At 45.1% G+C, this 27,619-nt stretch overlaps 1 protein-coding gene across 1 annotated transcript in view; it reads left to right on the plus strand.

The window, feature by feature from the left end:
- Positions 1–26,596, plus strand: part of QTRT2 (queuine tRNA-ribosyltransferase accessory subunit 2) — a 431,085-nt gene extending 404,489 nt beyond the window's left edge. The window contains exons 8-9 of the mRNA XM_069635894.1: positions 3,195–3,315; positions 16,658–26,596. Coding sequence (XP_069491995.1) covers positions 3,195–3,315; positions 16,658–16,892 — 356 coding nt within the window. The 3' untranslated portion in view covers positions 16,893–26,596. The remainder of the gene's footprint in view (positions 1–3,194; positions 3,316–16,657) is intronic.
- The last annotated feature ends 1,023 nt before the right edge of the window (positions 26,597–27,619 follow it).

A 27,619-nucleotide genomic window follows, 5' to 3' on the forward strand; every position in this document is an offset into this window, starting at 1 on the left:
AGGAGGTGGACCCAGGGGTGAATCCATCACCCGAGAAATAAGTAGAACAGAACTGTGTGTTTGTTGTTTTTCTTGAAAAACATATCAGTCCTGCTGGTTGAGGAAACCACAACCCCAAAGGCCTTGATATCGATAAGAATTGTTTTAGGATCCAAACCCAGAAGAGGGAGATCCGAGGGGTGAAAACCGATCACCCAAGACCACAAGGAACAAGGGGCAGTGCCCAGAAGAGGGGGAACCACGGGTGAAGAATCTTCACCCTAGGTGAAACCAGGAAACAAACTTTTATTTTGTTGAAGGAAGTTTTGTTTTGTTGTTGAATATGTCAGGCCCTTGAAGGCAAGAAGAGGCTTTTTAGAGAAACAAGACTTGGCCAACGACGGTCCTGATATCTACAAGTGGAACTGTTGTCTCATACTGGGAAAGCTCGAGTGTGGGCTGTGCTCCAAAATTCCATCTTACCCTGTGCTCAAAATGTGGGGATGGGAGATCCAAGCCACAGCATCCTGACATATTATTTGTGAACACTGCTTTCTTTTCTTGAAAACCATCCCACACCCTTTTTTTATTAAATGTAAGGTTTGGCAATAGGTTTCTTAGTATAGGCCCTTTTTATTTGACACACCACCATAAGGACTGCCTTATTTTTATTTGATGGTCGACGCTGGCTGCTATCTTAGATTTAGGTTTAGATTAGGCGTTTTTCCAACCTGCATACAGTTTAATAGATACCCTTGGACTGTGATCACGTGTCTGCCTTTACTGCTGCCGCCATGAGTTCCTTACACTTCCATATGATGATTATACCTGTAATGTAAGGCTATCGCTGCTATAAAATGGCAGCATGTGCATATGTGAAGCTGCATTTGTCATATAATGGCTGCACCTGGGTCTCTGGCAATGTTTGCCACATGATGAATACACTTGATATATGTAGGCGGGACCCAGACCTCTGACGACTTTGCTGAGTGCAGCTCAACCATATCAAGGTACCAGCACCCCTTACATTCTAAATCAGCACCCTCCTGACTGCTTTAGGGACTATTGGTTATTTTATTCATTGTATGCATGTTATACTTTGATGCCATGTCCTTTATGCCATATGGTATGAAGGTACTGTTATTTACTGTTGTCATTGGCGAGGGTACGGTAATATGATGTAATCGGGTAGGTGTTGTCATTTCCTCTACCCTAAGCAATTTCTGGAATTTTCATCCTTGATTTTTAACCTGTGAGTTGCTGCTTCTGGTGTTTATTCGATATCACTTCTACTATCTGTGAGACACCATAAGGTGTCTCACCCGCCAGTCGATGTGGATCTCTCTCTCAGATGGCCATTGCCTTTAGATCCAGACCCCGGGGATGGACCAGTGCAGGAGGATCACCTGGGTGAGGGGTCTTCGGTGAGTGGGAGTGGGACACCGGGTGGCCAGACGCTGTATCCCTCCCTTTGTAACACCTTTACCCCATTCTACCAGGTTGGATACGTGGAACTTTACCCCGCGCTCCCTCTTTCCCTTCACAAACACTTCCACACAAACAGCCCGCTCTGGGAGAAAACAGACTCGCACCCGAGCAGTGTACCTGACATGTCCCGCTACCATGGTCAGGCAAAGTCGGGCATTTACTGACAATCACTCACACCTGACCTCTATTAAACTTCCCCCACACTGATGAAAGGCGCAGAACACAAGCACACTCGGAGTGAGGCAAAGCACACAAGGGAACAGCAGTTTCGTGTCAACAGCTCAATGAGGGGAGAATGACGGCATTCCAAGAGGTGTTCGCAAGGAGGGAAACACCCTTGACTTTTTTGGCATGAAACCGTTACTTTCAAGAAACCTTTGAGTCAGAAAGCGTAAGGCCTGGAAACCAGACTTAAGAATCCTGCATTGTGTGTCAGAGGTACGGGAGGCCCTCCCACGTAACCGACCAAGGCGGGGAGGAGCAGCAGCCGATGTGGTGTCGTCCTTGGCTCCAAGAACAAAGAAGCACCAGAGAGATCAACAAAGCCGGTGAGTTGGGGAGATTGATGCAAGACCGGTCTGTGTTGAAGTCAAGGTTGCAAGCGGCAACATTGTATAACGAGCCCTGGAACAAACATTGTTAAATGTGTGTTGTGAAAGACGCGAGTAAAGCTAAACTGCTGATGAATGTTTGAACTTGAGAAGGAAAGATATGATACCGTTGACAGAGTGGTCCGGCACTGTGAATGTGCTCATTCGAAGGTCTCTAAGGTATCCCACCAAGAAGTGGCAGAAACAAAAGTAGAAGATTGATATGAATATTGTCTGAAGTGAATCAAAGTGGTCCTGTGACTGTTTAAGCAAAAAACCCATCGCACATTTGAATGTCTTCGAGTTTGATATCAACAGGAAACCGTAGAAGGTGAAATGACATGGTCTGAGCCTGAACGAGGGAGATCCATGATGCGAGCCCAGACAAGGGCGATCCATGGTCCAAACCTGAAGGAGGGAGACCCTTGATGAACACTGGAACCGAGAACCTGTGCATGTGAAGATTTTGATGAAAGTGGAGTTGTGATATTTGTTTATGACAGGCCCTCTGCCTGCAGTAAGATGCTGTTATTGGGAAAGATGCTTTGGCAGAAGGCCGTGATGTCTGTGCCTTGAACTGTATCCTTGTGGCAGAGAAGCCAGTGTGTGCGAAGCTCGAACGTGCCACCTTGCCTCGTGCTGAAAACGCGGGGAAGGGAAGCCAAATGCTCAACCATCCTGACCTATTATTTCTTGAACACGTTTCTTTTTGCATACACAAATGCCCTGCACCCTTTTGTATTTAGAAGTTAGGATTGGCAATAGGTTAATAGGCCCTTTTATTTTGACAGAGACTCCACTAGGGCTGCCTTATTATTATTTGATGGTGGTAGCTTGCTCCCATCCTTAGATTTAGGTTAGATAGGCGTTCAACCAACCCACTGAAGGTGAATAAACACCCTTGAACTGTGATCACTTGTGTCTATCCTCACTGTTTGATACCATGCCTTCCTTACATATCTGTGACCTCTTTCTCAATTTGTTCATGTCTGCTCATCTGATCGCAGAATCAGAATGTAGGTACCGCTTTTGGTGGAGAGTGTTTTGCTGTCATTATTAACTTGTAAAATTATATTTTAGAAACATTCTTGGTTGATCCCTTTCCCAAGTTCAAAAAGTATAATTCTCTTTTTTCAGTCCTAGAGAAAAATATGGCCCTGGAACCACAGGTAAACCGAGAGAAAACTGGTGAGAACGGAGAACCAGAAGAAGACTGTGAAGGCATTACACCATTTGAAATATGTTTGAAGGATAAAAGGTATGGTTTATGATATAGCTGCATCTTTTCTGAGCACTGAATGAGTTTAAATTGTTCAATCTCTTTTTCTGAATTCTTCCTTTCTCCCTCTATTTATTGACTCATGTCTCTTTTCTCCCTGTATGTGTCCTGTACACTCTCGTGATCTTTAGTGGTTTCTTTCTCCACGTCTCTCCATCTCTTTCTCTGATCTGCTTTCTTTCTCTGTCCTTTCCTCTCCACCTACTCTTCCATCACACTCCCTCCCGCTCATTTTCTGTTACATCACTTCTTTTGAATCATTCTGTTTCAACAGTATTCATTGTATTACAAAGAATTGTTTACTTGTTAAGTCTCCTTTCCACCTGCCCTAGTCTTCATGGTCAGTTCCTGCTTTGGTTGGCCAGTCTAAACATTTCAAGGCATGCCTTTACCCCAATGCTTTCCCATACCAGAGACTGGACTACTTGTTTGGAATGTTAATTTCTCTTAAGACGTGGAAGCAATAACTGTTCATGCCATGGCTCTGGTGCCAGCTCTATGCAACCTCAATGCTCCTTTATCAATGTATTGCATCTGGGTTTTTTCTAATATAAATAATTAGTTTTAATTAGTATGAGACTAAAGCATGACCCACTTTCAGTACTAATACACTCTTCTGTGAAATACAGAATCTCACTAATAAAAATCAATGCCTTACTTGCTCATAAGGATATCACCTCCTTCAGGTCTGCTGTGGGAGTTAAGTGAGTGTTTCTAAGTACAGGGCTCAGGAGTAAGAATACATCCCCCGATTTATGGGGTTGCAGTCTAACGCTGAACACTTAAAATGGGTGTTAAATTATGGATAAAGCAGGTAAAGGTGTGACTCCCCAATCTAGGTGTCATTGGCAGCTTCGCATTCTTTAAATTGCCCCACCCACTCTTGACCTTACTGTAGACTTGGCACTTTTTACATTCATTTTTGCAAATAATGTAAAAGTGCATGTCCACCGTGTGGGAGACCCTTAATCAGATATCCGGTCATTTTTTTCGAATACTTATTTCCGAAACAGCATTTTGTCAAAAACATTTTGCCAAAAATGTTTTTTTCTAATGTAATTTTATTTTATGGTTTTTTTTTTTGTTTCGTAAGTTTAAAAAAAGTGTTAAAAAAAGGAGGGTTGGGGGGAAACCCCCATTAAAAAAAAAAATCATTCGAAAAAAAAATTATTCTGCAAAATTGTGTCGGGAAAATGGCATTCGACAATATGCCATTCGAAAAAGTCACTATAAACCCCTTAATCATGTCAGGTGCCAGAAACCCAAGTCACTGGAGTGCTTCTTGTACCCTTTATGGGCGAATGCACAGGAGAGGCAATCTTCTACTCATGGATAGCTCCCTCTCACAGATTCCTCCTCTTTTAAATAGTACCACAGGATCGGGAAGTGAACTAGATCATGTACATATTCGATACTGCACACACCCTCTAAGTCGCGGTTCCGCTGTTACTCATGTGGCTTCTCCTGGATCTTGTGCCATCTGTTTTTTCTTACTGTGTTAAGTTACTGGAATTTGAATTGCGCACCACTGCCCTTTGCAAGGGCTCACGGTGCTCTTAAGGATCTGGAAGAGAGGAGGTGGGTTTGGTTAGTGAGGACAGAGGGGAAAATGCAAGATGGTTTTGGTTTTGTGTTCATGCATGCGTGCAGACAGGAAGTACCATGAGCTGTGTGCCTGGGCCAGTTTCAAGGTGTTATATGCCTAGAGCATAGGGGGGAGTAGTGGAAGTAGGGAACATGCATCAGTGGGTACTAAGAAGGTTGTATATGACTGTACCCGACATCTCATCATGCTTACTAGGTCTAGGTGTGATGTCTTGGAGCCAGTTGCGCAATTTCATTGGTTACCAGGGAGCACAATCATGGTAGGGGACTCGTTACCTTGTGCAACAGCAGGCAAAATCATATTGGGACACCGGGGAGCATGTGTGACATCTTTGCTCAGATTTTACACTCCACCAGGCAAGACTCCAGTAGTCGCATCAGAGTAATAACGGTCCAGTTTTACAGTGCCAAAAACAGAAAACCCACAATCCTATTTCAATGTCATATTTAGACTTTTTGGGCACGTTTAGAAGTCTAGAAAATGATTCCAAGTTTAGGACTAGTTTCTCATTGTAATTCAGTTTACAGGAATATATTGTAACCGCAGAGGACTTTTAACATTAACATTGAGTTGACATTAATCCCAGTAATGCCCTCATGAGTGTGCCTACCATTTGTCTTGGGATTTGAGGGAAAGTTATTTGTCACGAAACCTGAACAGGAAGTATGTGGTATACATATTGGGCGATACTCTGGAGTGCTGGTGGGATAAAAGCAGTGGTGTAAAAATGGCGTACCTCGACCCAAACTTTCTAACATGAGCCATTTGGGAAACCCTTGCTGGGTCTGGAATGATTTAGACCAGCAAAGAATGTACAATATGCATAGGAAACATAAAAGGCCAGTAAGACGCTTTGATGCTGAGCTCCCCAGACACCCACCTATATATTCTAGTGGCTGTAGGTAGGTGGGCTGCTCAGCGGGCAGAAAAGAAAAAGATGGTAAGATCATAAAACAGGACGTGAGCTCCAACCCCCAGCTGCAGGGAAAAGGAAAAGACAGTGCATTGAATTGTGACGGGCCACAAGCAGCACTCCCACATTCAGTCCAAGGGCAGGCTAGGATGAGACAACAAGGCCAGTGAGACAAAAATCTGAACAGCTCCAAAATACAGAAAACCCAAAGGTTTTCAGGAGACCCAACCTGAGAAATGCAGGAGCAGGTCAAGATGAACCCTGTGGTGATGTCACTCTCGGGCTGATGGAAGATGTAGTCCCAGAATGCTAATTTGCCATGTTATGTTGAGGCGGAGGCCACTCTCGCTATCCATATGCGGTGTAATGAGGGCCGCAAGGCAACCTCATGAGGGGAAACAGGGCAGGTATTCATGGCTTGATGATATTACATGAGGAAAACTGAAAGTAATACTCTCGAGGAAAAGAGTGAACAGAATTCAGACCAACCGTTTATGATTTTTGGCTGGATTTAGTTAAAGCACTGCATAAAACATTGCCTGTAGAATGCATAAGCATGTTCAACATTGGCATGTAGCAGCACAGTACCCAGCTTCTCTTGCAACACGAAGATTCCAGGCAAACGCTCTGGGCTTAAAATGTACATGACCAAGGCTCCCACTGTGCACAAGTCATGACTTGTCATACAGACATGCCCTCTGGTTCTGGGCGTGTAGTAAATGGAGGTAACCTATACAGAGTTGGTAATCGGATGGCAAAGGGTGCAGATGGTACTGTCTCCAGTGGTTACATTCCTTGGAATGGCTGGATTGTGCCTCACTTCCTATATACTGTATCTTACTGCCATGCTCTCGGTTTCCTCTCTAGCATTATTTGTGTTTATTTCCTGTACCCAAACTTTCCATGCATGCTCCAGAAACGAGTCCAGTTTCCTCTGCATACTGTTGCAATGTATGCCAGTGTCTCAGCAAGCCCAGACAGGCGTGGTCAGAATGTAGTCCCATAGCTTTGTTCTTAGAATAAACTACAGTTTCCAGTTATTCTTGACGTTCATCAAGGCAGGGGAGCACACCTCAGGCATGCCAGCTCAGGTCCCCACTGAACATGCATGCATGGATGCATGCATGCATGCATGCATCCATCATCTGTCGGGAGTGTGGCCGGGGAGCACAGGGCAAAAGATCTATCCGAGTACGCACTGATTCAGGAGGCAACATAGAAACAGGGTACAGGCCAGGTGAGACAGGTAGTCACAGGAACGAGAGAGGGAGAGGGAGACTAAGGCAACATGCACCTTTCCCTGTCTGCTGTTAAGAGACCAACCCAGGTTCACACTGTATACGGATATGGCGCTGAGGCACAACAGTGGACCAAGACGTAATGCAGGCAAAGGGCAGCATGGATCGAAATAACCAAGTACAGGATAATCAGAGAAAAGAAGTGAAAAGCAGGTACTGTAGATTGAGGCTGTAAAGAGAAAGCTATACAAGAACCAATAATGCACATGGGAATATTGGTACAGAGGTAATCATGGGCCATGCATCAGAACTGGTATCGGGGACCAGCAGGGAAGCAGGCAAGGAAATCTGCCTCACAGAAACTTGGAATCCTAGATTTCTAGGAATATCAGGAAACACAAGTCGCCAGTCACATACAACGGTTGGGGAATACGTGGATTCAGGAAACTCGGTGCACTTAAGAGCAGGCACTTAAACTAACTATGAACTGAAGTCTAGTAAATGAGCAAGAAACAGGAAAATGTAATACTTCTGGTTGCTACTAATTACTAACTGGAGAAAATAACAGTAAAGTAAGATATTGGGATTGCAGGGAGAAACAGCATAGGCATAAACAGGAGTAGTGTGAGAGAAAGGGAAGCTCGCAGAAACAAGGGTGTTTGCAGAAAGGCAGCACAGATACTGGCATAGAACAGGATGTCCTTTACTGCAAAACAGGGCAGAAGCTGCAACAAAGCAACTACAAAAGGCAGGATTTTGTAGCCAAAAGCAGGATTTCCAGGAAAGGCTAAAACACTGTCCGGCTGTTACAGCAATTTGCATAGGTTCTTCAAAACAGTTTACAGCGAACAGAATTCAGAAGCCAAAAGGAGGAAATTAAAAAAAGCATTAAAAAAACACTCACAGAAGATCAAAGGATCTTACTATTGAAAGTGTACTTATGAAAGCCCTCCCAGTCCACAGCTCCACAGGATGGAGACGATTTCCACCTCAGGCAGAAGTACTCAATCAAGACCACTCCAGGCTTCAGTAGCCTACAGCAGTTGATTGTAATTAAGGTCTCTCCAGCTCGTGGTGCTCTTTCTAGTAGCTTGTAGCAGGTTAATACAACCAGGTTCTATCTGGGTCCTTGCAGCCTGCTACAAGCACATGTACTTAATATGCTTCCCCAGGCCCCTGCCTCTTGAACAGCATACATATACCAGAATGCATCTGCTGGATTAACCCAATACCTGGCATGGAACATGAAATTAGATTGGTCCAAATCTGCAGTTGTAAAACAGGTAAATAAATGAAGAGGCAGTGTGTAGGTTTTAACATGGTAGTTATGCCATAAACAATCTCAGAAAGTGTGCATGTAGCTGTGTTGGGCAGCATGCGGGTAGGTTCCTGACATTACCCATCCGACATAAACTGAGCTGTCATTCACTCACAATCCCCAACATTCTAACATCATGCAGGGAAGACCTGCAGAATACTTGCACAAACCACATAAATACAAGATCAAAAGCAACTATTAAGGCGTATAAACATAGGACACTTAAGAGAAAAGGATATTGCTGAGACCAGCACAACAAAAAAGCCCACGTAGAAGAACCAGTGGATTCCTTTTCGGAAATCACAGTGGAGTTTTGGAAATTGTAATGTTCAACCTAACCAGGGAAGCCCGCCGTTGAATACGGGAAGCGCGCAGAGGATGTTTTGGACAAAGGACGGCACCGCAATGAAAAGAGCTTAAAACACAGATAAATGAACATAGGTAGCCAAAACAACACTATGTCTAGAAATTGTCAATTTGACTCAATATTTACAACAGAGTGTACAGTAAGCAGCTTGCACTTGTACATGAGGCCAAGCAGGTTACAAAGCAGTAATAAGGACGCTGAAATAATTTGTAAAGCTCATGCAAATACACAGTTTAAAGACAACATGGGATGCAGAGCACAAGTCAGCTTTGCGCCTTCTGAACATTTGGCTAGATAAAACCACTGAAAGGAGAATGTGCAGTTATCATCCAGAACACATTTCCTAACAGTCCAACGTTCTGCAATGCCAATGCCTAAGCCAGGCTAACCTTACACTCGCATGACTCGAATACCATGTGGAATAATGAGCACTACCCAAAATATTACGAATGATTTAGCCAAAAACGATAACCTAAAGAGGATGAGGCCACCAAGAGGACAAGGGATTTCTTAATCTTATCAATGCTGACCAAGGAACTCCCTAAATGTAGCCACAGCACACTTCATGCACCAAACAAGCACGCTTAGGCAAAAGGCTACGCACCCCCAGATAGCCAAGCTTTGCAAACCCCCAACTGCACTGAAGTTGCGAGGATAAGCAGAATTACAGCAAATTGATGTTCCTGCGAGAGGTGGGAATTTTGTCCAGTATATGTGTGCCAGGTGCCAGGCACAGAGTAAAATCTCCAGAAGATTAGAACGATCATTGTTCTGTTTGTGCGTCTGAAGATAGGATATATTAAACAGTACCTTGGTATGGACAGTCGCACTCTCCTGGCAGCTCAGATCCATCAGGCTTAAGCAGGTGTGGTGGTTGTAAGGTGCAGTGGTTCCTGCACGAAAGCCCGAAATCTGTATGGGGCTCCGCATGCTACATGTTCCTGCAAATGTTCCAGGCGACAGTAGTTCTGCCTGTTTTCTTTCACTTGCCTTAGCAATACCGACTTTAAATGCACACAGGGCCCTGAACTGCTAAGGCACTATTGCTGCAGAATACACATTATTCAATGGCGCCAGGCCCAAGTCTCCAGTTGCAGGTGAGCAAGTGGAAAGCGTGCCCTCTAAGCACCATGGTATCTGAAACCATGCCAGAGTTACTTTTCACTATTGGAAACCTTGCAGAGCACACATCTCTAGTTAAACATACTTCTCCACAGTTACTTCCCACCAGCAGTTGTCAAAATATTTTCCCAACCACTGATGCTGTGTTCGCAGTTTACTGGGAAAAGTACACCTTTTGTCTTCTATTGCTCAGGTCAGTAGTCATGGTGCCTGAAGCCATGTGCATTGTAGATTTCAGGTTGAGATAAGCAGTCATGTTGAGGCTCTTGTACAACACCCCTCAAACCTTTCCCTCCACAGCTTTAATGCAGCAGCAATATTGTTGTACTTTTAAGTGCTGCTAACCATTTTAAATCCCCTCAGGGTTGCAATGAAAGACCATCTTTTGTTAAGGTAATCTCTTAGCTGGCACAGACCACCCCGAATGATATGTAGCAATCACATGGGCTTTATTCTTTTTTTTATTTTTTATTTATTTTATTGTGTAATAGCCAAAATTTGACTTTAAACACATGCCAAATAATAAAAAAACAGAGGAATAAAATTAAATCAGTTAAAACAGTTACAACAATAACATTTTCCCTTATTCAAGTAAGGTTAGGACATAACCACTGAGAAAAAGAAAGAAAAGGAAAAAAAAAAAGAGCGATCGTTGGCACAAAAAGGCCCTTAAAAGGAGAGAGAAAAAGCACACCAAACAAAAATAAACACAGGAAAACCCTCGGAAAACACAGCAAATACATATCACATTTTTTTTTTTACAGAACAGAGCATAAACCATACCAGGGATCTAAAGGTTTCCCTCTCTCCCCCATCCTCTAGTGAGAGACCAGACTCATAACCTGATGATAGTCTCCCCCTAAATTCATCAGTGTTCAACCAGGATTCGTGATAAACAAACCTGCCAAATCTTCTAACCCTCAGGCTCCAAGTACCCGGGCATTTAGATAGTAAATGTTTGGTCGTCTGGACCTCACTACCATCACATTTATCACAGGTCGGTACGGTATTACCCTCACCATCTCTGGTTGCCAGCATCTCCCGGGTGGGAAGCAGATTTAATCAAAATCTCAAAAGAATATTCTAAACGATGTATCTGGTGACTTTGATAGATAGGCAGGCACTCCAGACAGACGCTTACCGCTCGATGTTAAGGAGGCAGATCTCTTCACCTTCCTCATACTGTCTATGGTGTCTATCCAGTCAAACTGCTTCATCTTTTCCTTCACCCTTACTGGATTCTGGAGGAGAAGGTCAACATCACACTCGGATCTGACCAAGATTTAGGAACATCTTTGCTTAAATTTAAGTAAGAACCCATTTTTGCCAAGAAGCATCTCATGTGCAACTAACTCAAAGAGCGAATTCTTGGGTGGAACTAGTACTAATCTATAGAGTGTCATCCACTTCCATTCCAACCATGACCTAAGCGATGACAGGCATAGCTCCTATCGTAGGGCGGTTATTGGAACACAGTCTGGTAAACCTAGGGTTCGTTTCCACAACTTGGCTTCAATTCTGTCCCACTCAATATCCATGGCTAAAGAATTGTAGTCCAAACCAAACAGGACTATCGGGACTACCTTGCCAATGCAGAATCTAACAAGTGGAGCTTTATTCCTACAATTTGAACAATATTTCAGGTTCCCTTGAAGTTCATTTAGACAGGGGAGAACGCCACTGGTCATCCTTTGGCATGCCAGCTCCGGCCCCTTCTTACACACTCTGAATATTCATACTTCATCACCCATCCAAAATGAATTGAGCGGTCATTCACTCATGTTCGCCAAATTCTAACATCATTCAGGGATGACCAGTAGAACACTTGCTCAAAATCACATAACAAATACACCGCACTCACACGATACAACACATCCTCATGAAGGCCTGTTTGAAAATGCTACTTTCAGCAACCGGCATACCAGAAATCCTGTGAGTGTTGATGAGCAGAGAAGATAAGATTGTTCCTTTCAGGAATCCACTGTGACCAGTGAGGAAGGATAAAACACCACAAGAAAAGTGGGATGCCAGGGCAGATAGCAGTTAACTGGAGGAAAAAGCATTCAGCTGAAAAAAACTCCAGGATGATGGATGACGTTTAGGATGAAGAGCCTCTGACCCTCTGCTGCTCTGGTTAAGAAGTTGAAGATGGAGGTACCGAAGGAGAATCCCAGGAAGGAGGACCACAGGACGAAAACTGGTCAGAAATGATGAAGACGAGGCAATGGAGAAGGAAATGGAGTCATGGAGATGACGAAAGCAGGAGAATGAGGGAATCTAGAAAGAAGGGCAAAATCAAATGGATGCTTAATCTGGAGCTGCAAAACAGTTTGGTACTTACTCATCCCCTCTAATGCGAAACGGAGCATTGAGACACACTGTGTTCCTTGCAACAGCCACAAATATTTCCGGGTAGTCCTTGCAGTGCACAGCATGATGTTCCTGCATCTGGGCCTTGGTAGGAGGCCATATTGGAGTGGGCTGAGACAGCATCCTCGGTTGCCTCGGAAAGGCAATGCATGAGGAACCATAGCAGAATACTCTCTCCCATGTGACCCCGGACAAGGCTTCTCAGGGAACAAGCAGAGTAAACCCATTGGTCGCTGGTTCCCAAGTTCTATCCCAGGGCTCCCATCCCTTCCAATTGATCCGGTACTGCATTATGTTCCTCGATGGAAGCAGGAATCGCAAATAGCTTCTATTTCATACTCCGGGCCTTTACTGCCACAGTTCGGAGCAGGGTAGAGGGCTACTCTGACCAGGAAAGCAGCCCTGTCCACATTTCTTTAGAGGCGATACATGGAATGTAGGATCACACACTTTCCAGGAAGGAGGTAATTATAATCTATGTACTACAGGATTAATCTTCCTTATGATCTTGAAACGTTCTTGAGGGAGAATTTAGTAGGGCAGAAATGTGCAGGAAAGTGCATTGATGCCAATCCCACTTTATCCCGTGCTTGGTAAGCAGGTTCTTGTAATCGTTGTAGGTTCACCAACTTTGTTATCCTGTTCTGAGATTCTTTAAGGGCTTCCAGGGCTATCTTCTGTCCCTTTGGGATGCTACGATTTCTCTTCTACAGCCTTGGAACTTCTTCATCAGGTTTAATGGTACAGGAACGGCTGGTGGACGATCACCATTTGTGAAATAGAAAGGGCTATTGCGTAAGGCAGTGTGAGTGAGCTGTGGTTGTAGGCAAACTCGACCAACAGTAATAATTCTCCAGCATTAGATCGTTCATGGATTCACATGCTGTGAATATTCCCCGTCGTCAGGCTGGGAACCCAATCCCCGGTTCCTTTGATTTAGTACTTTTCCTATGTAAAGATGTTGACACCTTGAGTGTCTCATCGACGTTGTTGTGGGTGCTTTTGGTTCCCACCCAGGGTGCTTTTGGTTCCCACCAATAGGACGTCGAGTGTATAGCTCGGCCCCAGCAGCTTCCCCTCACATTTCAACTTTCTTTCTAGCTGGTGGGCTTCCTCTGGTTCTTCTATCTAAAGATAAATATCTTTCCACACAAAATATATATTTTTTTAATTTATACTCCAAGCGGAGCAACCAACGACTCATCTACCGTCCCGCTTACGAACATGGAGACAGTTGGACCGAAAAAATCCTTGTTCAGGCCCTGACACACTTGCGGCCTAAAGAACGTATACGAAGGTGACAGGAATGCAGACTGTTTATACTGTCTCTACTCTAACCATTCACCAGAGGAAGTGAAATCTGTCAGGGTGTCTCACAGAAAACCCTTAAAGACAGAAACTGTTGCCTCATTTGTTGGCTTAATGAAGGAGCATACCCGGCGTCAGAAGAGGGTTCGTCAAGCAGTGGGAGAGCTACCACCCCCTCTGACAATCGGTCACCATCAAGCCACAGGTCCAGGTCTGAAGAAACTTCGGTGAAGAAACAAAAATCAGGTGAGCCAAAATAGTCGACGAGCCACATTAAAGCCACACATTCCCAGTCTCCTGCTAAAAAAACACCAAGTTGCAGTGAGGGTTCCCAATCTGTGTCTAAGCAATTGTCCAAAGTCCCGTTGACGAAAACACCATTGGCAAAAACGACGGATAAAGGTTCACGCCCATCGACGAAAACCACGTTCCACTTGTTGGAACGTCCTCTCCGACGAAGGACAAACATAAATCCAAGTCGTCCACGAAGACCCCGTATTCGTCCTAAAAAAAAAACACCATTTGTCCTCTCAGTCTCGCACTTCTAAAGATGTGACGCAGGCCAATGTTCACGATTACATCGAGGTGTGGCACATGCTAACATTAACAGTTCAGAGGTAGGGTAATGTAGAGTGGCAGTTTTTTTTGGAGTAGAGTAATTGCTCTACTCCCCACCCATGCCACATTTACTTTGCTGGTTGGTGCTGGTTGACGCCTGGCCACTGGATTCCCCTGGCATCTCCTGCGGACACTTTCTGGTGCGCCTCTGTTGGAGCCGGCATTTGCCTTGGGGCCCTTAGCCGCTGGGGCTGCCGGGCAGACGGCTGCCCAGATAGGTCCAGGATAAGGAATGATTTGGCCAATTAGGGTCGGGGGGAGAGTGCGGGAGGCGGGATGAGGAGGGGAAAACAACGCAGCTGCATCGGGCAGCAACAGGGGACTGGGGGCTACAATTTAATCTGGGCATACTTAAAATGCGATGTAGGAGGGTGAAAGGCACTTTCCTACTCACCTGCACCTCCAGAATGGAAATGGCATGCAAGGCGAGGTGCCGGGGTTAGGGCTGGAAGCATGGACACAGACAGCCAATCAGGGCCGGGATGCGGGAGGCGGGATGGGGCGGGGAAAACAATGCAGCTGCAATCAGGCAGCAACAGGGGGCTGGGAGCTCAAATTTAAACTGGGCATACTTAAAATGGTGATCTAGCAGGGTCAAAAGCACTTTCCTACTCGCCTGCACCGCCCGAATGGAAAAATTATAAGCAGCAGCAATGTCAGTGTGTGTCCGGAGATATCAAATAACACACATTTATTGATAGGGATTTTCGTTTTCTGCAGGGACCCAAACTTTACTACCGGTGGGATTCATGGAATTGCAGGAAATGGACAAATGTGTTCTACCTGTGTTCTCTTTTAATTCGCTGATATTAAACTTGTGGTATTAATACAAAGTGCTAATCTATCAGAATACCACATTTAATGGGTTTTACCTGTTCTGTAGCTCTGGTTATTACAGCTTCAGTGACATTACATGTTGGACCGTGAGCAGCAACCAAGATGTGGCCTGCCGTCAGCCCTAACAACATACATCTTAATCGCTGCTCATTTTAGCCTGTCTGCTTCTATGTATGAACATATTGGTGAGCCTCAAGCCCAGTGGTCCCACAGGAGGTAACACTTGTGGATCAAAGTAATGCTATTCCTAGGCATTCATCTTCAACTTGTTCCTTGTTCGTTTGAAGGGCACACAAGGTTTGGACTAGCCAAACTAGTCTGAAATGTGCAGTATACGTGACTTCCTGGCAGGCTGCAGAAACATAGGTGACCAGTGATTATTCTGAACATGGTGCAATGCTTATAAGAACGTTTCTTCTGCAGCCTTTTATCCTATCTATCCAGACAGAAGACTCTTGGCCTTCTTTTTTTTCCATCACAAGAAATGTGACCTTTCAAAGAAGAGAGGGGGTTAATGCAAGCCCATCATGGAATCTTGAAATCTGAATGACTTTACAAATCAGAGGCGAAGTTGTGTTAGCCAATCCCTTAAAGTGATCATGTAACTTCCACTCTGTGACTGCTGCTTGAAGAGTTTGACCAAAACTATGGAGTGATAACATTTAAAGTAGTGTGCTTCTGAACTGGTGGACCTGGATGAAAAACCCTTCTTGTCCCCTGAGCCCACGTAGCTCCTTTAAAACCACAAAAACCAAAAGGAGACCTCATGCACACTACCGGCCAATATACCATAATGTAACTTGCACAGGTACAACTTCACTCGATCAAAAAAAAGAAACATCCACCACCAAACCCATTCAACAGTCCACTTTATCCACTGACCCCGCAGGCACACACCATCTCGCCCCTCCACTACCCTTAACCCGTTTGTCTCTCCCAAGTACCAGTCACCCTTTAAATCCTCACCCTTCCACCACATATGAACACCACCCACTAATAACCCTCACAGGTCTAACCAATTCTGCAGAAACACTACCAAGCAATCTGAAGGTCTTTTCTTCAGATCTGTTACACTCACAAACATTGGAGGACAACTGTGCCATAATCGATCTTTTCCATTTTCAGTCTTTGGGACCTCTCCTCTGGGTAACATATTCCTAAACAAATCAGACGATCACATAGTAGCACACTCAGACCCAAGAACCAGGTTCTTCCGACCAACACAAAAGTTGTGACTAGATGGGAATTATTAAAAGGGAAGTGTGAAGTAAGCAGTGCCTTATTTAAGGTAGTAGTAGGTGATAGGTTACAGCTAGAGTTAAGGAATCTGTGATAAGAAGTTTGAAGAGGTTTCAGCTTGACTGGCTTCATATGAAAGATAGAAGCTCCCCATCACAAGACGTTCCACAAAACCTTGACTAGGTAACACGTGTATTATTCTAGAGATTGATCATGATCCATGGCAAGTGGTTATACTTTCTATGGTATAATGTCCCTTCCAGTTTAACCCTGCAAGAGCTTTACATGCAACTTTAAGCCTTTTGAGGTTAATAAAGCAAAGTGAAGACTGTCTACCAAACATGTCCTCGTCTCTTAAATATTTTTGTTTTCTCTTTCATGGCAGGTACTGGGATGATTTTGACCCTTTGGTGGTGGGCTGCTCCTGCTACTGCTGCCGTAACCACAGCCGTGCCTACATCCATCACCTTCTCATGTCCAAGGAGCTGCTGGCCGGGATCCTGCTGATGATCCATAACTTCCATCACTATTTCAGTTTCTTCCGCTCTCTCCGCGCGGCGCTGAGGGATGGGCAGCTTCACAGACTGAAGGAGCTCATCTGCCGAAAAACCCAGGCTTGATGTCCCTGAGCGAACTGTCAATGGGGGCTTCATGAGGCAGGCAGAGAGCAGGGTCCAAATGTACTGTTTTATGGCTGCAGATATCATGGGAGGATAATTGTGGGCTTGTGTCACTTGGGGTAGGAACAGTGGCTAAGAATCCGACTGGTTGGTAAGTGACACAAGGTTATTGGGAGCACAGATTCACAGTAGAGGGAGCCTCTGCAGCACAGATCTGCTGATGCCTTTTGGGAACAGCAATTTTAAGGTATGCAATGGCAAGGTCCTCAATTTAACTTGTGTCTGTACCGGTGCGGACTGAACATTCTTAATTCATTTTGGAATGCCATAATCAGAAATCCTGCTAGAGTAGAGTGCTCCAGACCAGAAGATGTCATTACATCAGTAGCTTGTGGTGTTTGCAGCAGGCTCCCAGCCTCTCCTCTCCCCACTCTCACACTGTCGACTTATCCTTCTTTTGTTCCAGGACACACGCATTGCTATCTGTATCATTGCTTACTTTCAGTCTAAATTCATTTTTTTACTCTTTAATATTTTATTTTAAATGTCCATGGAAAGAAAGGGTGCCGGCAGCCTAAGCACACCGCTTCCCTCTTGACTGAGTTACTGGTGGTAGTTTGCTTCCCAAGAACTGGTCAATTCTGGCTACAAGAGTGATGGTTTGGTCCTTTAGAAATATATTGCTCTGTGTTCTAGCATATAAAAAAGAAATAATGTAATCATGGACAAGAACACAAAGATATGTTCCTAGGACAGTGTTTTATGATCTGTGGCCACAGAAATGTGCTACATTAATGTAGATTGGGTCAGTTTTCAAATGTCCATGCATACAGTTTGCTATGTTTTGTTTCCCCATTAACATGTGGCTGCTCTTAGCACATTCATCTGTAATCAAGTTGCCAGTGTGGGCTAGCAGTTCCTTGAACGCCAATGACCCCTGGATTGGTAAAGGTTTGTTTCCCCAGATATTACATGGTTCAAAGCTTCCCAGTCGGACATATTCTGTTAGGAATCTCTTAAGATGCCAAAGAATCCTTTAGGAATAGCAAATGTTGTCTGGTACCTGTCTTTCAGTTTCCTGATTAGCTTGATCAGCCATCTGTGAATTCAATTGGATTTCTCTGAGGTCCATCCACCAATCTTCTACATTTGTGGGATGTTCGTACCACAAAAGAGTGCAGGGGTGTTTTTCTGTAGCAGAAAGAAAAACTTCCAAGCAATATGGAACAGGAATATGTTCTACCTCCTCCACCCACAACCAGCTTCTTTTCTTCAGCCCTTTTCCTCCACTCAAAGGGAATGCACATGTCATTATGTGGCTCTTGTCTTTTACGCTAGGAGTCTACCTTTCTTCAAATGGGGTCTAGTTCCGTTAGCTTCTCTTTTGTGCTCGGATTCAGCCCTGCGTTGATGCCACAAACCTGTGGTTTTAAATGATGTATGGGCAGCCCTGCTTGTTTTTTTCCAAATCTGACCCACACACCCTTTCCCTTGGTCCCCTGGAACTGTGGTCGGAATGGACATAGACATTGTTCTCTTCTAAATAAGATCAAGAGGTAAGCACAGATCTGTTCTAATCTGAGCTACCCATGTAGAAAGAGGATCAGGATGATCTTTTCCACGGTTCTATGTGATATTTCCGCATATTAAAGGCTGAACAAAAATGTTTTTCCCCCCAAACGTTTTTGTGCACCCATCAGTATGCAGAAATATCACACTTGAATGACCCCAACCCCCCACCCAATCCTGTGCTAGTCATAAACATAAAGGGATTTAACCCCCCAAAACCCCATTCCTTCACCACCATCTTCCTTCCCCGGCCAAAGCCTCCCTCCTCTACCCACCCTCACCACTGACACACTAACACAGCTACACAAACACTCATATTTACCCACTCCCTGTCCCCCTCCCTTCCCCTCCTTTCCCCTTCCCAAACAATGCACACACACACTCACAAAAGCACACACCAACACTTACCTGAGCCCCAGCAACTGCCCTCTTCCGGCTCTGTCGTACCTGTCAACCACTGTGTGCACTCATGTGCGCCGCAGGAGCTGATAGTTGAATTTAGAAAGACTGATGGGAGAGGTTTCTGGGCAGTCTTTCTATGTCTGTTATTTCAGAAATCATTTGTTTTATATGTACCCCTTTTCCAGTGCTTGCATTACTTCAGACTTTTGCAATCTGGCCATGGGACTTGTTTTTCCTCTAAAAAGTAGTTTCTTGCCCATCATAACCAGTATCTGGCTTGTAGGCTGATGTGTGTCAAAAGACTAAGCCTAGCATATGTGACAAGGGTCCTTTCGGGGCTTGTCTCCTATTGGTGTGCTCAGGAGTCCTAAAAGGGATTGCACACCTATAAGGCCACAACTCTGAGAGAGACTCCCTATGTGTTAATACTCAGAGTTTGAACAGAGGCCTGTAAGAAGCATCGGTTCTGTGGTGATTCCAAGACTGTCCAATCAGAGCATACCTTCAGAGACTGGTGGAGATACTAAGTACACTGAGCCAGAGGGGCTTGAAGTCAAGTATTGGCCTACCTAACACCAGCACCACCTGGCACAGAATTTCGTAAGACCCAGAATTTAACAAAAGTTGCATGGTAGAGTGGTGAGCCCAACCGTACTTCTGGTTGTTTTATGAACCGGTGATACAATTTGAGGGCCAGTAACCTGTGATGGACCTGGTCTCCTCTCAGCTTAATGAGTGCAGGGTCATTGGGATCCAATGGTCCCACTTCACCTTGTAATCGGGCTGACAGTTGCATTCAGATATGTCTCTTCCCCTGAAGGAAGTCTTCATGGCAGGAACGCTCTTGGAAGCCCAGAAGCTTGAAGGTTCCGAATGGTATTGGGGTTTCCTGTTCGTACTGTGGTTCCCATTCCCAGGATCCATTACAAGATCCTCCTGATATTCTTTGGAAACGTAAGCGTCAGTTACTGCCTCTTACTTGCTTCCAGCATCTTTGGGTGGCGTCCGGGTGTCTGGGCAGGATTTTCCTATTAAGCTTACACGGTTGGAGTGGAGGATGGTCAGCTGTTTGAAAAATGTAATTTGCTCAGGACCCATCATAGGCTTTGTCGATGCATGCTGAAAGACCTTTTTCCTGCTCCATCTGTCTCTGCATGCGTGGGTACATACCAGACCAATACCAGTGGTTCAAGCTTTTGTACCAGTGTCCCTGATGCCCGTAGCATTGGTTAAATTAGCACGTCTTGCAGTTTGTTGAGATGTGGCATATCCCTCTGCCTTGTTATCTCAAATCCAAAGCCTGCGCAAGCCAAGGGGGTTGTGTCATGCGCTGCAGGAGCCGCAGGTTACACTGTCCATCCGACGTCCTCTACATCCACGTAATGCATTCCACTGTGGCCCTTAAAACCTGGCCACCAAACCCTCTGTGACAAAGCCTGTGCAGGCCAAGGGCGCAGTGTTGTGGGCCACAGGTGTTCGGCGCCAATGGTGTGGGTCCCTCCTTACTCCCATGCCTCTTTCTGGACAGTTTTGCCTCTTTAATTCAGTGGCTCTGCTCTCTGTCTGCGCCCTTGATGTCTCTCCAGTTCCTCTCCACCAACATGTGGCCTCTTCTGCATTGAACTGCCACCTCCTTGAGGCCTTTCTCTGGTGAGGATCACCACCCCCTTTTTTTCCTGCTGACTCTGTCCCTCTACCTTAACTGTTACATGTTCACTACACCTATCCAGCGTAAGAGGGGCTGCTTAGCCTTTGGCCTTAAGGCTTTTGTCTGGACTTCCACCTGCCTGTCTATCGGCTGCTAGGCCGCCTGGTGAGTTTTATTCGTGGACAGTGCAGTTCTACTGTTTCTCCCCTCCAACCATATGGTGCTCTCCATCCCCCCATCTACTCTAACTGCTACTCTATCACCTACCCAATCTCTCTCTCAAAGCATGGAAGAAAAAGGTTTTAAAAAGGTCTCCTACCTATCGCTGACACCTACGTCAATGCTTCTTCCAGGCAGACCTATTTCTGATACCCTCTTTTCCATTCTCTCCCCGAACCTATGGACCCCCCACCTGGTTTCAACTCTCTCCCCTTTTCCTCGTCTGCCATTAATGGTGGTACTAGATGTGAAGTACTCTTGGCACACTTCTCATCCTCTAGGTGCATCATTAATGTCCATCACAATAGCAACGTCATGGCCCATTGTTCTCAACCCAACCATCTCCTTTTTGATAGTCGGCTGGCGTCTCTCCTTAGCTTCCTCCCTTCTCCTACTACTCCTTCCTCCTCCCCTCTATCCCTGTTACAACCACTGATGGGATTACCACACCCCTGTATCCCTACATGGAAAACTTTCAAAGGTGGCATCCAGGTTCACTTTGCTACTCTAAATGTTCGATCTGCTGTCAAAAACTCCTCGGAGTCTGTCTCCTTCTTGAAGACTTTGACCTTGACATTCTCGCTGTTACTGAGACATGGTTCAATGCCAGCTTTGTCACTGCTTTTGACACTCTCCTTCCTGACTGCTACAAGCTCCTCTCCAAACCTTGGCCCAACCGGTCTGGAGGCAGAGTGGCCCTTACCTTCCCCAAATAGGGGTCCCTGCTTCTATCATACCTACTCAACCCTACTCCTCCTTTGAATGCCTCGCCTGTAGGCTTGCGGTCTCTCCTACTCTCTTACCCTTGTCACTATCTATAGGCCCGTTGGCCCTGTCTATCTCTTTCCCTCTGAATGGGTTGACCTCACCTCCTCTCTCTTGACATCTACCTCTAAACTCCTCCTCCTTGAAGATTTCAACATCCACCTTGACTCTCCTGAATCTGCCACTTCACTTTTCTATGACCTTTGTGACTCCTTCTCCCTTATCATTCTCCCTTCCGGCCCGGCCCACTCAGCTGGACACACTCTTCTGTCTCAATTGACCAAAAATTGGTAAAGTTGGGAGCTCAAATGAAGAAAATTAAAATCCCAATTTTGTAAATTCTCTATTTTCCACTTGTGAGATTCTGTATTGGCAAGGTAGTCCCGATAGTTCTGTTTGGCTTGGACTACAATTCTTTAGCCATGGATATTGAGTGGGACAGAATTGAAGCCAAGTTGTGGAAACAAACCCTAGGTCTACCAGATTGTGTTCCAATAACCGCCCTACGATATGAGCTATGCCTGTCATCGCTTAGGTCATGGTTGGAATGGAAGTTGATGACACTTTATAGATTAGTACTAGTGCCACCTAAGAATTAGCTCTTTGAGGTAGTTGCACAAGAGATGCTTCTTGGCAAAAATGGGTTCTTAATTAAATTTAAGCAAAGATGTTCCGAAATCCTGGCCAGATCAGAGTGTGATGTTGACCTTCTCCTCCAGAATCCAGTAAGGGTGAAAGAAAAGATGAAGCAGTTCGACTGGATAGACACTATAGGACACTATAGGAAGTATAAGGAAGGCAAAGAGATCTGCCTCTTTAACATCGATTGATAAGCGTCTGTCTGTAGTGCCTGCCTATCTATCAAAGTCACCGGATCCATCCTTTAGAACATCTTTTTTGAGATTTCGATTAAATCTGTATCCTACACGGGAGATATTGGCAACCAGAGATGGGGAGGGCTATGCTTTATCGACCTGTGATAAGTGCGATGGTAATGAGGTCCAGACAACCAAACATTTACTATCTAAATGCCTGGGTACTTGGAGTCTGAGGATGAGAAGATTTGGTAGGTTTGTTTATCATGAATCCTGGTTGAACACCGAGGAATTCTGGGGGAGACTGTCAGCAGGTCATGAGTCTGGTCTCTCGCTAGAGATTATTAGAACCTTAAGAGAACTCAGATTGATCAGTGATGGAGATCGATAGGGGAGAGAGGGAGATTCTCAGATCCCTGGTATGGTCTATGTTCAGTTTGATTTATGTTGTTTTTTCTTTTAACATGTTTTTGCTGTATTTTCCGTGGGTTTTCTTGTGTTTATCTTTGATGGGTGTGTTTTTTTTTTTTTAGGGTCCTTCTGCGGCAACGATCTCTCTTTTTATTTTCTTCCCTTTTTCATTTTTTCTTAATGGTTGTTTTAACCTTGCTTGAATAAGGGAAAATGTTTGTGTTGTAATTGTTTTAATTGAAGCAATTTCATTGTTCTGTTTTTTATTACTTGGTATGTGTTTAAAGTCTAATTTTGGCAATTGCACAATAAATAAATTTTTAAAAAATGCCATCTCGGCTGACCTTCCTATCTCTAACCCCCTCACTACTCCCTCTCTCCACCTGCCTGGGACCTCTCGACCCTCTGACTGAGCCCCACCCCCCAGCAATGCCAGCCTCCTTCGCAGTACCTTGACCAATGAAGCGAGTGTCAGTCACCTCTACGAAGGTCTCATCCAAACAGGTATCCCCTGCTCTTCTAGATCCATTAAGGACAACCTCTCCTCTGTAGCCCCAGCTCTAGCCGACCTCTGTAACCACTTCTTGGCCACTGGTTCTTTCCCTCTATCCCTGAAGCACTCCCTTGTGCACCCGGTCCTAACAAGGCCCTCTGCTGACCCTTCTTGCCCGGCCAACTATCACCCCATTTCTGCTACCCACTTCTTGGGCAAACCCTTGGAGAAGTTGGTCTTCCCCCAACTAACACACCACACTGACTTGCTGGCTGTCTACATGACCATCAATCTGGAGTCCTGGCATCCGGAGGCACGGATACTGCTCCCCTGAACCCCCGTGAAGACCTGCTTGCTGATCTTGATTTTAACACCCCTGCTGTTCTCATTCTCCTTGATCTCTCCTCTGCCTTTGACACGGTCAACCATTTTATCCTTATAAAACGGCTCCAAGATACCCTCAGCATCATGGACCGGGCACTAGATTGGCAGACCTCCTTTCTCACTAATCGCCCTTCCCAGGTGCACCTGGGCCCTTTCTCCTCTTCTACCTCTTTCTACCTGTGGTCTCCCCTAGGGCTCTATCATTTCGCCTTGGCTTTTCGATTTCTACCTTGCCCTTCTTGCCCACCTGATCTTCTCCTTCTCTCCTCACCCCCAGTGTTATGCTGATGACACTCAACTTTTCCTTCAAGCTCCCCACTACTACCACCTTGTCTCCCACCCTCATTCCAGACTGCCTTTCTGCTATCCAGGCATGGTATACTTCCAATGATCTGTGTCTTAATGCCAGTAAGACCGAGATCCTTCTTATTGGGACACCTCCACCCCGCTTCCCTCCAGCTCTCTGGCCCTCCTCCTTGGGCCCTCTCCTTCTACTGAGGCTAGAAATCTTGGTCATCTTCAACTCCTCTCTCTCCTTCACTCCCCACATCCTGGACCTTGCCAAGAAGGCCCACTTTCAGCATTGTCTCCTTAGAGGCATTCCCCCTTTCCTCATCTTCGCCCAGAAGTACAATATCTTGGGTTTGGGTCTTCTCCAGGCTGGACTACTGCAACAGCCTTTTCCTCATGCTGCCCGTTCCCTCCCTTCCTCCTCTTCAACTAATCCAGAATAGGGCTGCAAGACTTATCCTTGGCCTCAACCCCAGGGACCGTATCTCTCTAGCTATAAAATCTCTTCACCGGCTCCCGTGGATCAAATTCAAGACCCTCTGCATCATCCACAAGGCTCTCTGGAGCCTGGGACTATGCCGTCTCCAACTCCCTCTCACTAAATACTCTCCTGTCAGATCCCTTTGCTCTTCTAGCTCCAACTCTCTGCTGATCAAACGTTTCTCCAAGCAGAGAGTGGGAGGCAGATCTCTCAGCTGGTGCCTCCCTTTGGAACAGCCTCCCTCTCAGACTTGAACCTGACCGCCTCACGTTCCGTAAACTCCTTCTTTTTCTACCTCTTTCCCTCTCTCCCTCCCCTGCTAACCTCTCCACTGCCGCTGAGACTGGCAGCCTGGTCCCTCACGAGTCCTATAGGTTACCAGGCCCGCTGCCCAGTGGATACCAGCAACCACCCCATCTAAGCACTGCCCTCTGGGCCCCCCGTCTGACTGCTGGGCGGTAGGCATCTCCCCCCTGGGACACCTCCGCCCTAGCACTTACCAGTGGCCTACACTTTTGGCACTCTGTGGCACTTCCCCGCTTCGCTCCCACTAGCACTTGCCCTACCCTGATCCCCCCTCCTCCTGCACTCTATTGCACTTCCCATATTGGGCTCCCACTAGCACTTGCCCTACCATGATCACCCCCCACCCATACCCCCTCCCATCTCCTGCACCTCCCTTCACTTCACTTGCACGTTCCAAATGTTGTGAGGCCTAGTAGGACAGTGATTGTCTATTTACTGTCATTGTTACTGTTTATTTACTCCCTTGCTCTCTCCCTCTGCCTTGGGGCACCTCGAAACACTACTATAGGTGCCATACAAATAACCAATAAAATAATACATGAATAAACCATGTCGGTATCTAGGCCTGAGCAAGTCTTGGGATGCGGGAATTTTGCTCTGGTCCTTTCGATCAGAATTGAGATGTGGTTAGAGTGACTAACGACATCTGTAAAAGCATCACTTCAAAGCAAGAACAAGGCAGAAAAATATTGAGCTTGTTGGACCCAACCTGCACAGGCCATGGCTCTTCATGTTTTCTACCTTTGTCTCGTCAAAAAGGGCACCTCTCTATTCCAAGATTAAGTGTTTGCTCTTGACTCTAAGTTGGAAGTGGTGTCCATAGAGTTGATATTAATGGGCACAGGGTGGAGGCGGAAGGTCACTTTTTCTTTGGTTTGCATTGATCCATATCCAGACCCTATGCTTTCCTTATTATACCTATGTGTTGCATTGTGTAGTGCAAGAGTGGGGAAGGTGGTGCACCACAAAGTCTGTTTCGTTCCCAGTCCCACCTCACCTCTACCCTCTCCTAATGCATTCACATGTATTGATGCCCTATCCCACTGTTGGATTAATTATAAGTGATGCTTATAGTTATGGTTATTGATTCATTCTGGGATCATGTCTCAGCACTGCTACTGCGTGTATGTCGATTCCATATTTGTGAGTAGCATCCTTTACCAATCACAAGAGGTCTTGCATGTTTGCTGTAAGGAGCACTGGGAGTTGTAGTCCAAAACATCTTGAGTGAAGCAGGTTGAAGACCCTCGTCTCATAGGGACCCGCTGTGATTATTGTCTCCAGGGACAAGCTCTTGTACAGACGGACTCTAGCCAGTTACTTTTAAAATTCCCGAAAGGTCCAGGAGTTTACTATCATCTTTTTTTAACAAGCACATATTAGGTTTATTTACTCAAGATCTGGTGTTGAAGCAGCCCCAAACGGTATGCAGTGATTATATTGAATACAAAACTAATTAAAAAATAACGAATGAAAAAACAACTAATTCCAAAATAACTAATTTTTTTTAAAAAAAACTAAAAATGGGGTTGTGAGAGGGAATAGTGGTTTTGGGGGTCGGGAGGGAAATTATTGAGAAAGGGGTGGTCGGGGAGGCACCCCCATACAATGAAAAATGAATTGGTTATTATCGAATTAGTTATTTTGTATTAGTTATTTGTTTCATTAGTTATTTTTTCATTCATATAATTGCATGTAACCGCCTCAAACATCTAGGATTTAACAGTCTGCTAACTTTGGAAATAGCAACACTAAAATATAATTTTTTTAAATCTCCAAATCTTTATTGGGTAGAATACATTATTCGCTTCTTAATAAGGAACTGTTTAAATACTCCTGATTCCTATAATGTATCCGTTTACCAACATTTTGTCATAGGAAAGTTTGTTCTTGTAAATAAAGTGAAGTTTGCCTTTTTAATGTCTGTCGTTTTCTTTTGTTAACGGCTGTGTTCTTACCATGCCCCTTTCAGCCCAAATTATGGCTACATTACCAAACGTTTGCAGCACATGAAAAAATAAGATTTTGAAATTCATGGTCCTGTTTTAGATATGAAATCTCAAAGTTGGGTCAAGAACAATGAACACAGCGGAAATAAAGATACAAGTTATTTGTTTTAGATGAGATAAGGTCTAGGAAAGAGACGAGGAGGGGCGGGGAGACATTAAGAAGCATTTCCAGTTCATTGCATACCAGGTGCTACCCTCTGTGCCGGTGGGTGTGTACATATGTGTTTTATTTTGTATATCTGTCTCTCCCCAACCCCTCTGGCCTGGATCTTCCCTGTTGCACAGCTTTACAGTTTCTCAATGGATTGGTAACATAATGTGCTACCGACTCCTCAACTGAGGGTGGAGTTTGCCATTGGATGCGCGGGATCAAGGGTGTGCTTGGCTTTCATCATGAACGCAGTCATTTTGCTTGCAGTCTTCAGGGATGAGCCCTTCTTTGTGTGATGGGTCCTATTGGGGACAAAATGGGATTTGCCCCAAAATATGAAATGACAACCTCTACCTCCCACTCGACTGCCGCTTCTGTATAGGTGTACTCTCAGGGACGGTGAATGCAGGATATCGCATCTGCTGTTGTTCCCCCCAAGAATTTTCATACACTGGTCAAAGTAATAGGTACAGATACATGGATGACTATGGGTGTTTTATTTGAAAATGTTTAGGTTGAAAATGTTTCCCTGATTTTTCGTTTTTAAATAACAAAATATGAACATTGTAACTTGAAATTCGAGCATTTCAGTACACAACATTTTTTATATGGTTGCTTTTTAGTAGCACATATTTTCGTACTGTTTTTCTCTTAGCTGCCCGCCTGACGTGTCCCTCCTCAACCTTCCTCTTGCCCTCTATTTGGTGCTCTCCGGCTTGTCAGGCATTTTCCTTCATAATTATAAAAAGGGCTGCACTCTTTGCCACCCCTCCACCCACACCT

The sequence above is a fragment of the Ambystoma mexicanum genome, chromosome 7p (genome assembly GCF_040938575.1).
Source record: "Ambystoma mexicanum isolate Mex_15411 chromosome 7p, UKY_AmexF1_1, whole genome shotgun sequence".
Lineage (NCBI taxonomy): Eukaryota > Metazoa > Chordata > Amphibia > Caudata > Ambystomatidae > Ambystoma > Ambystoma mexicanum.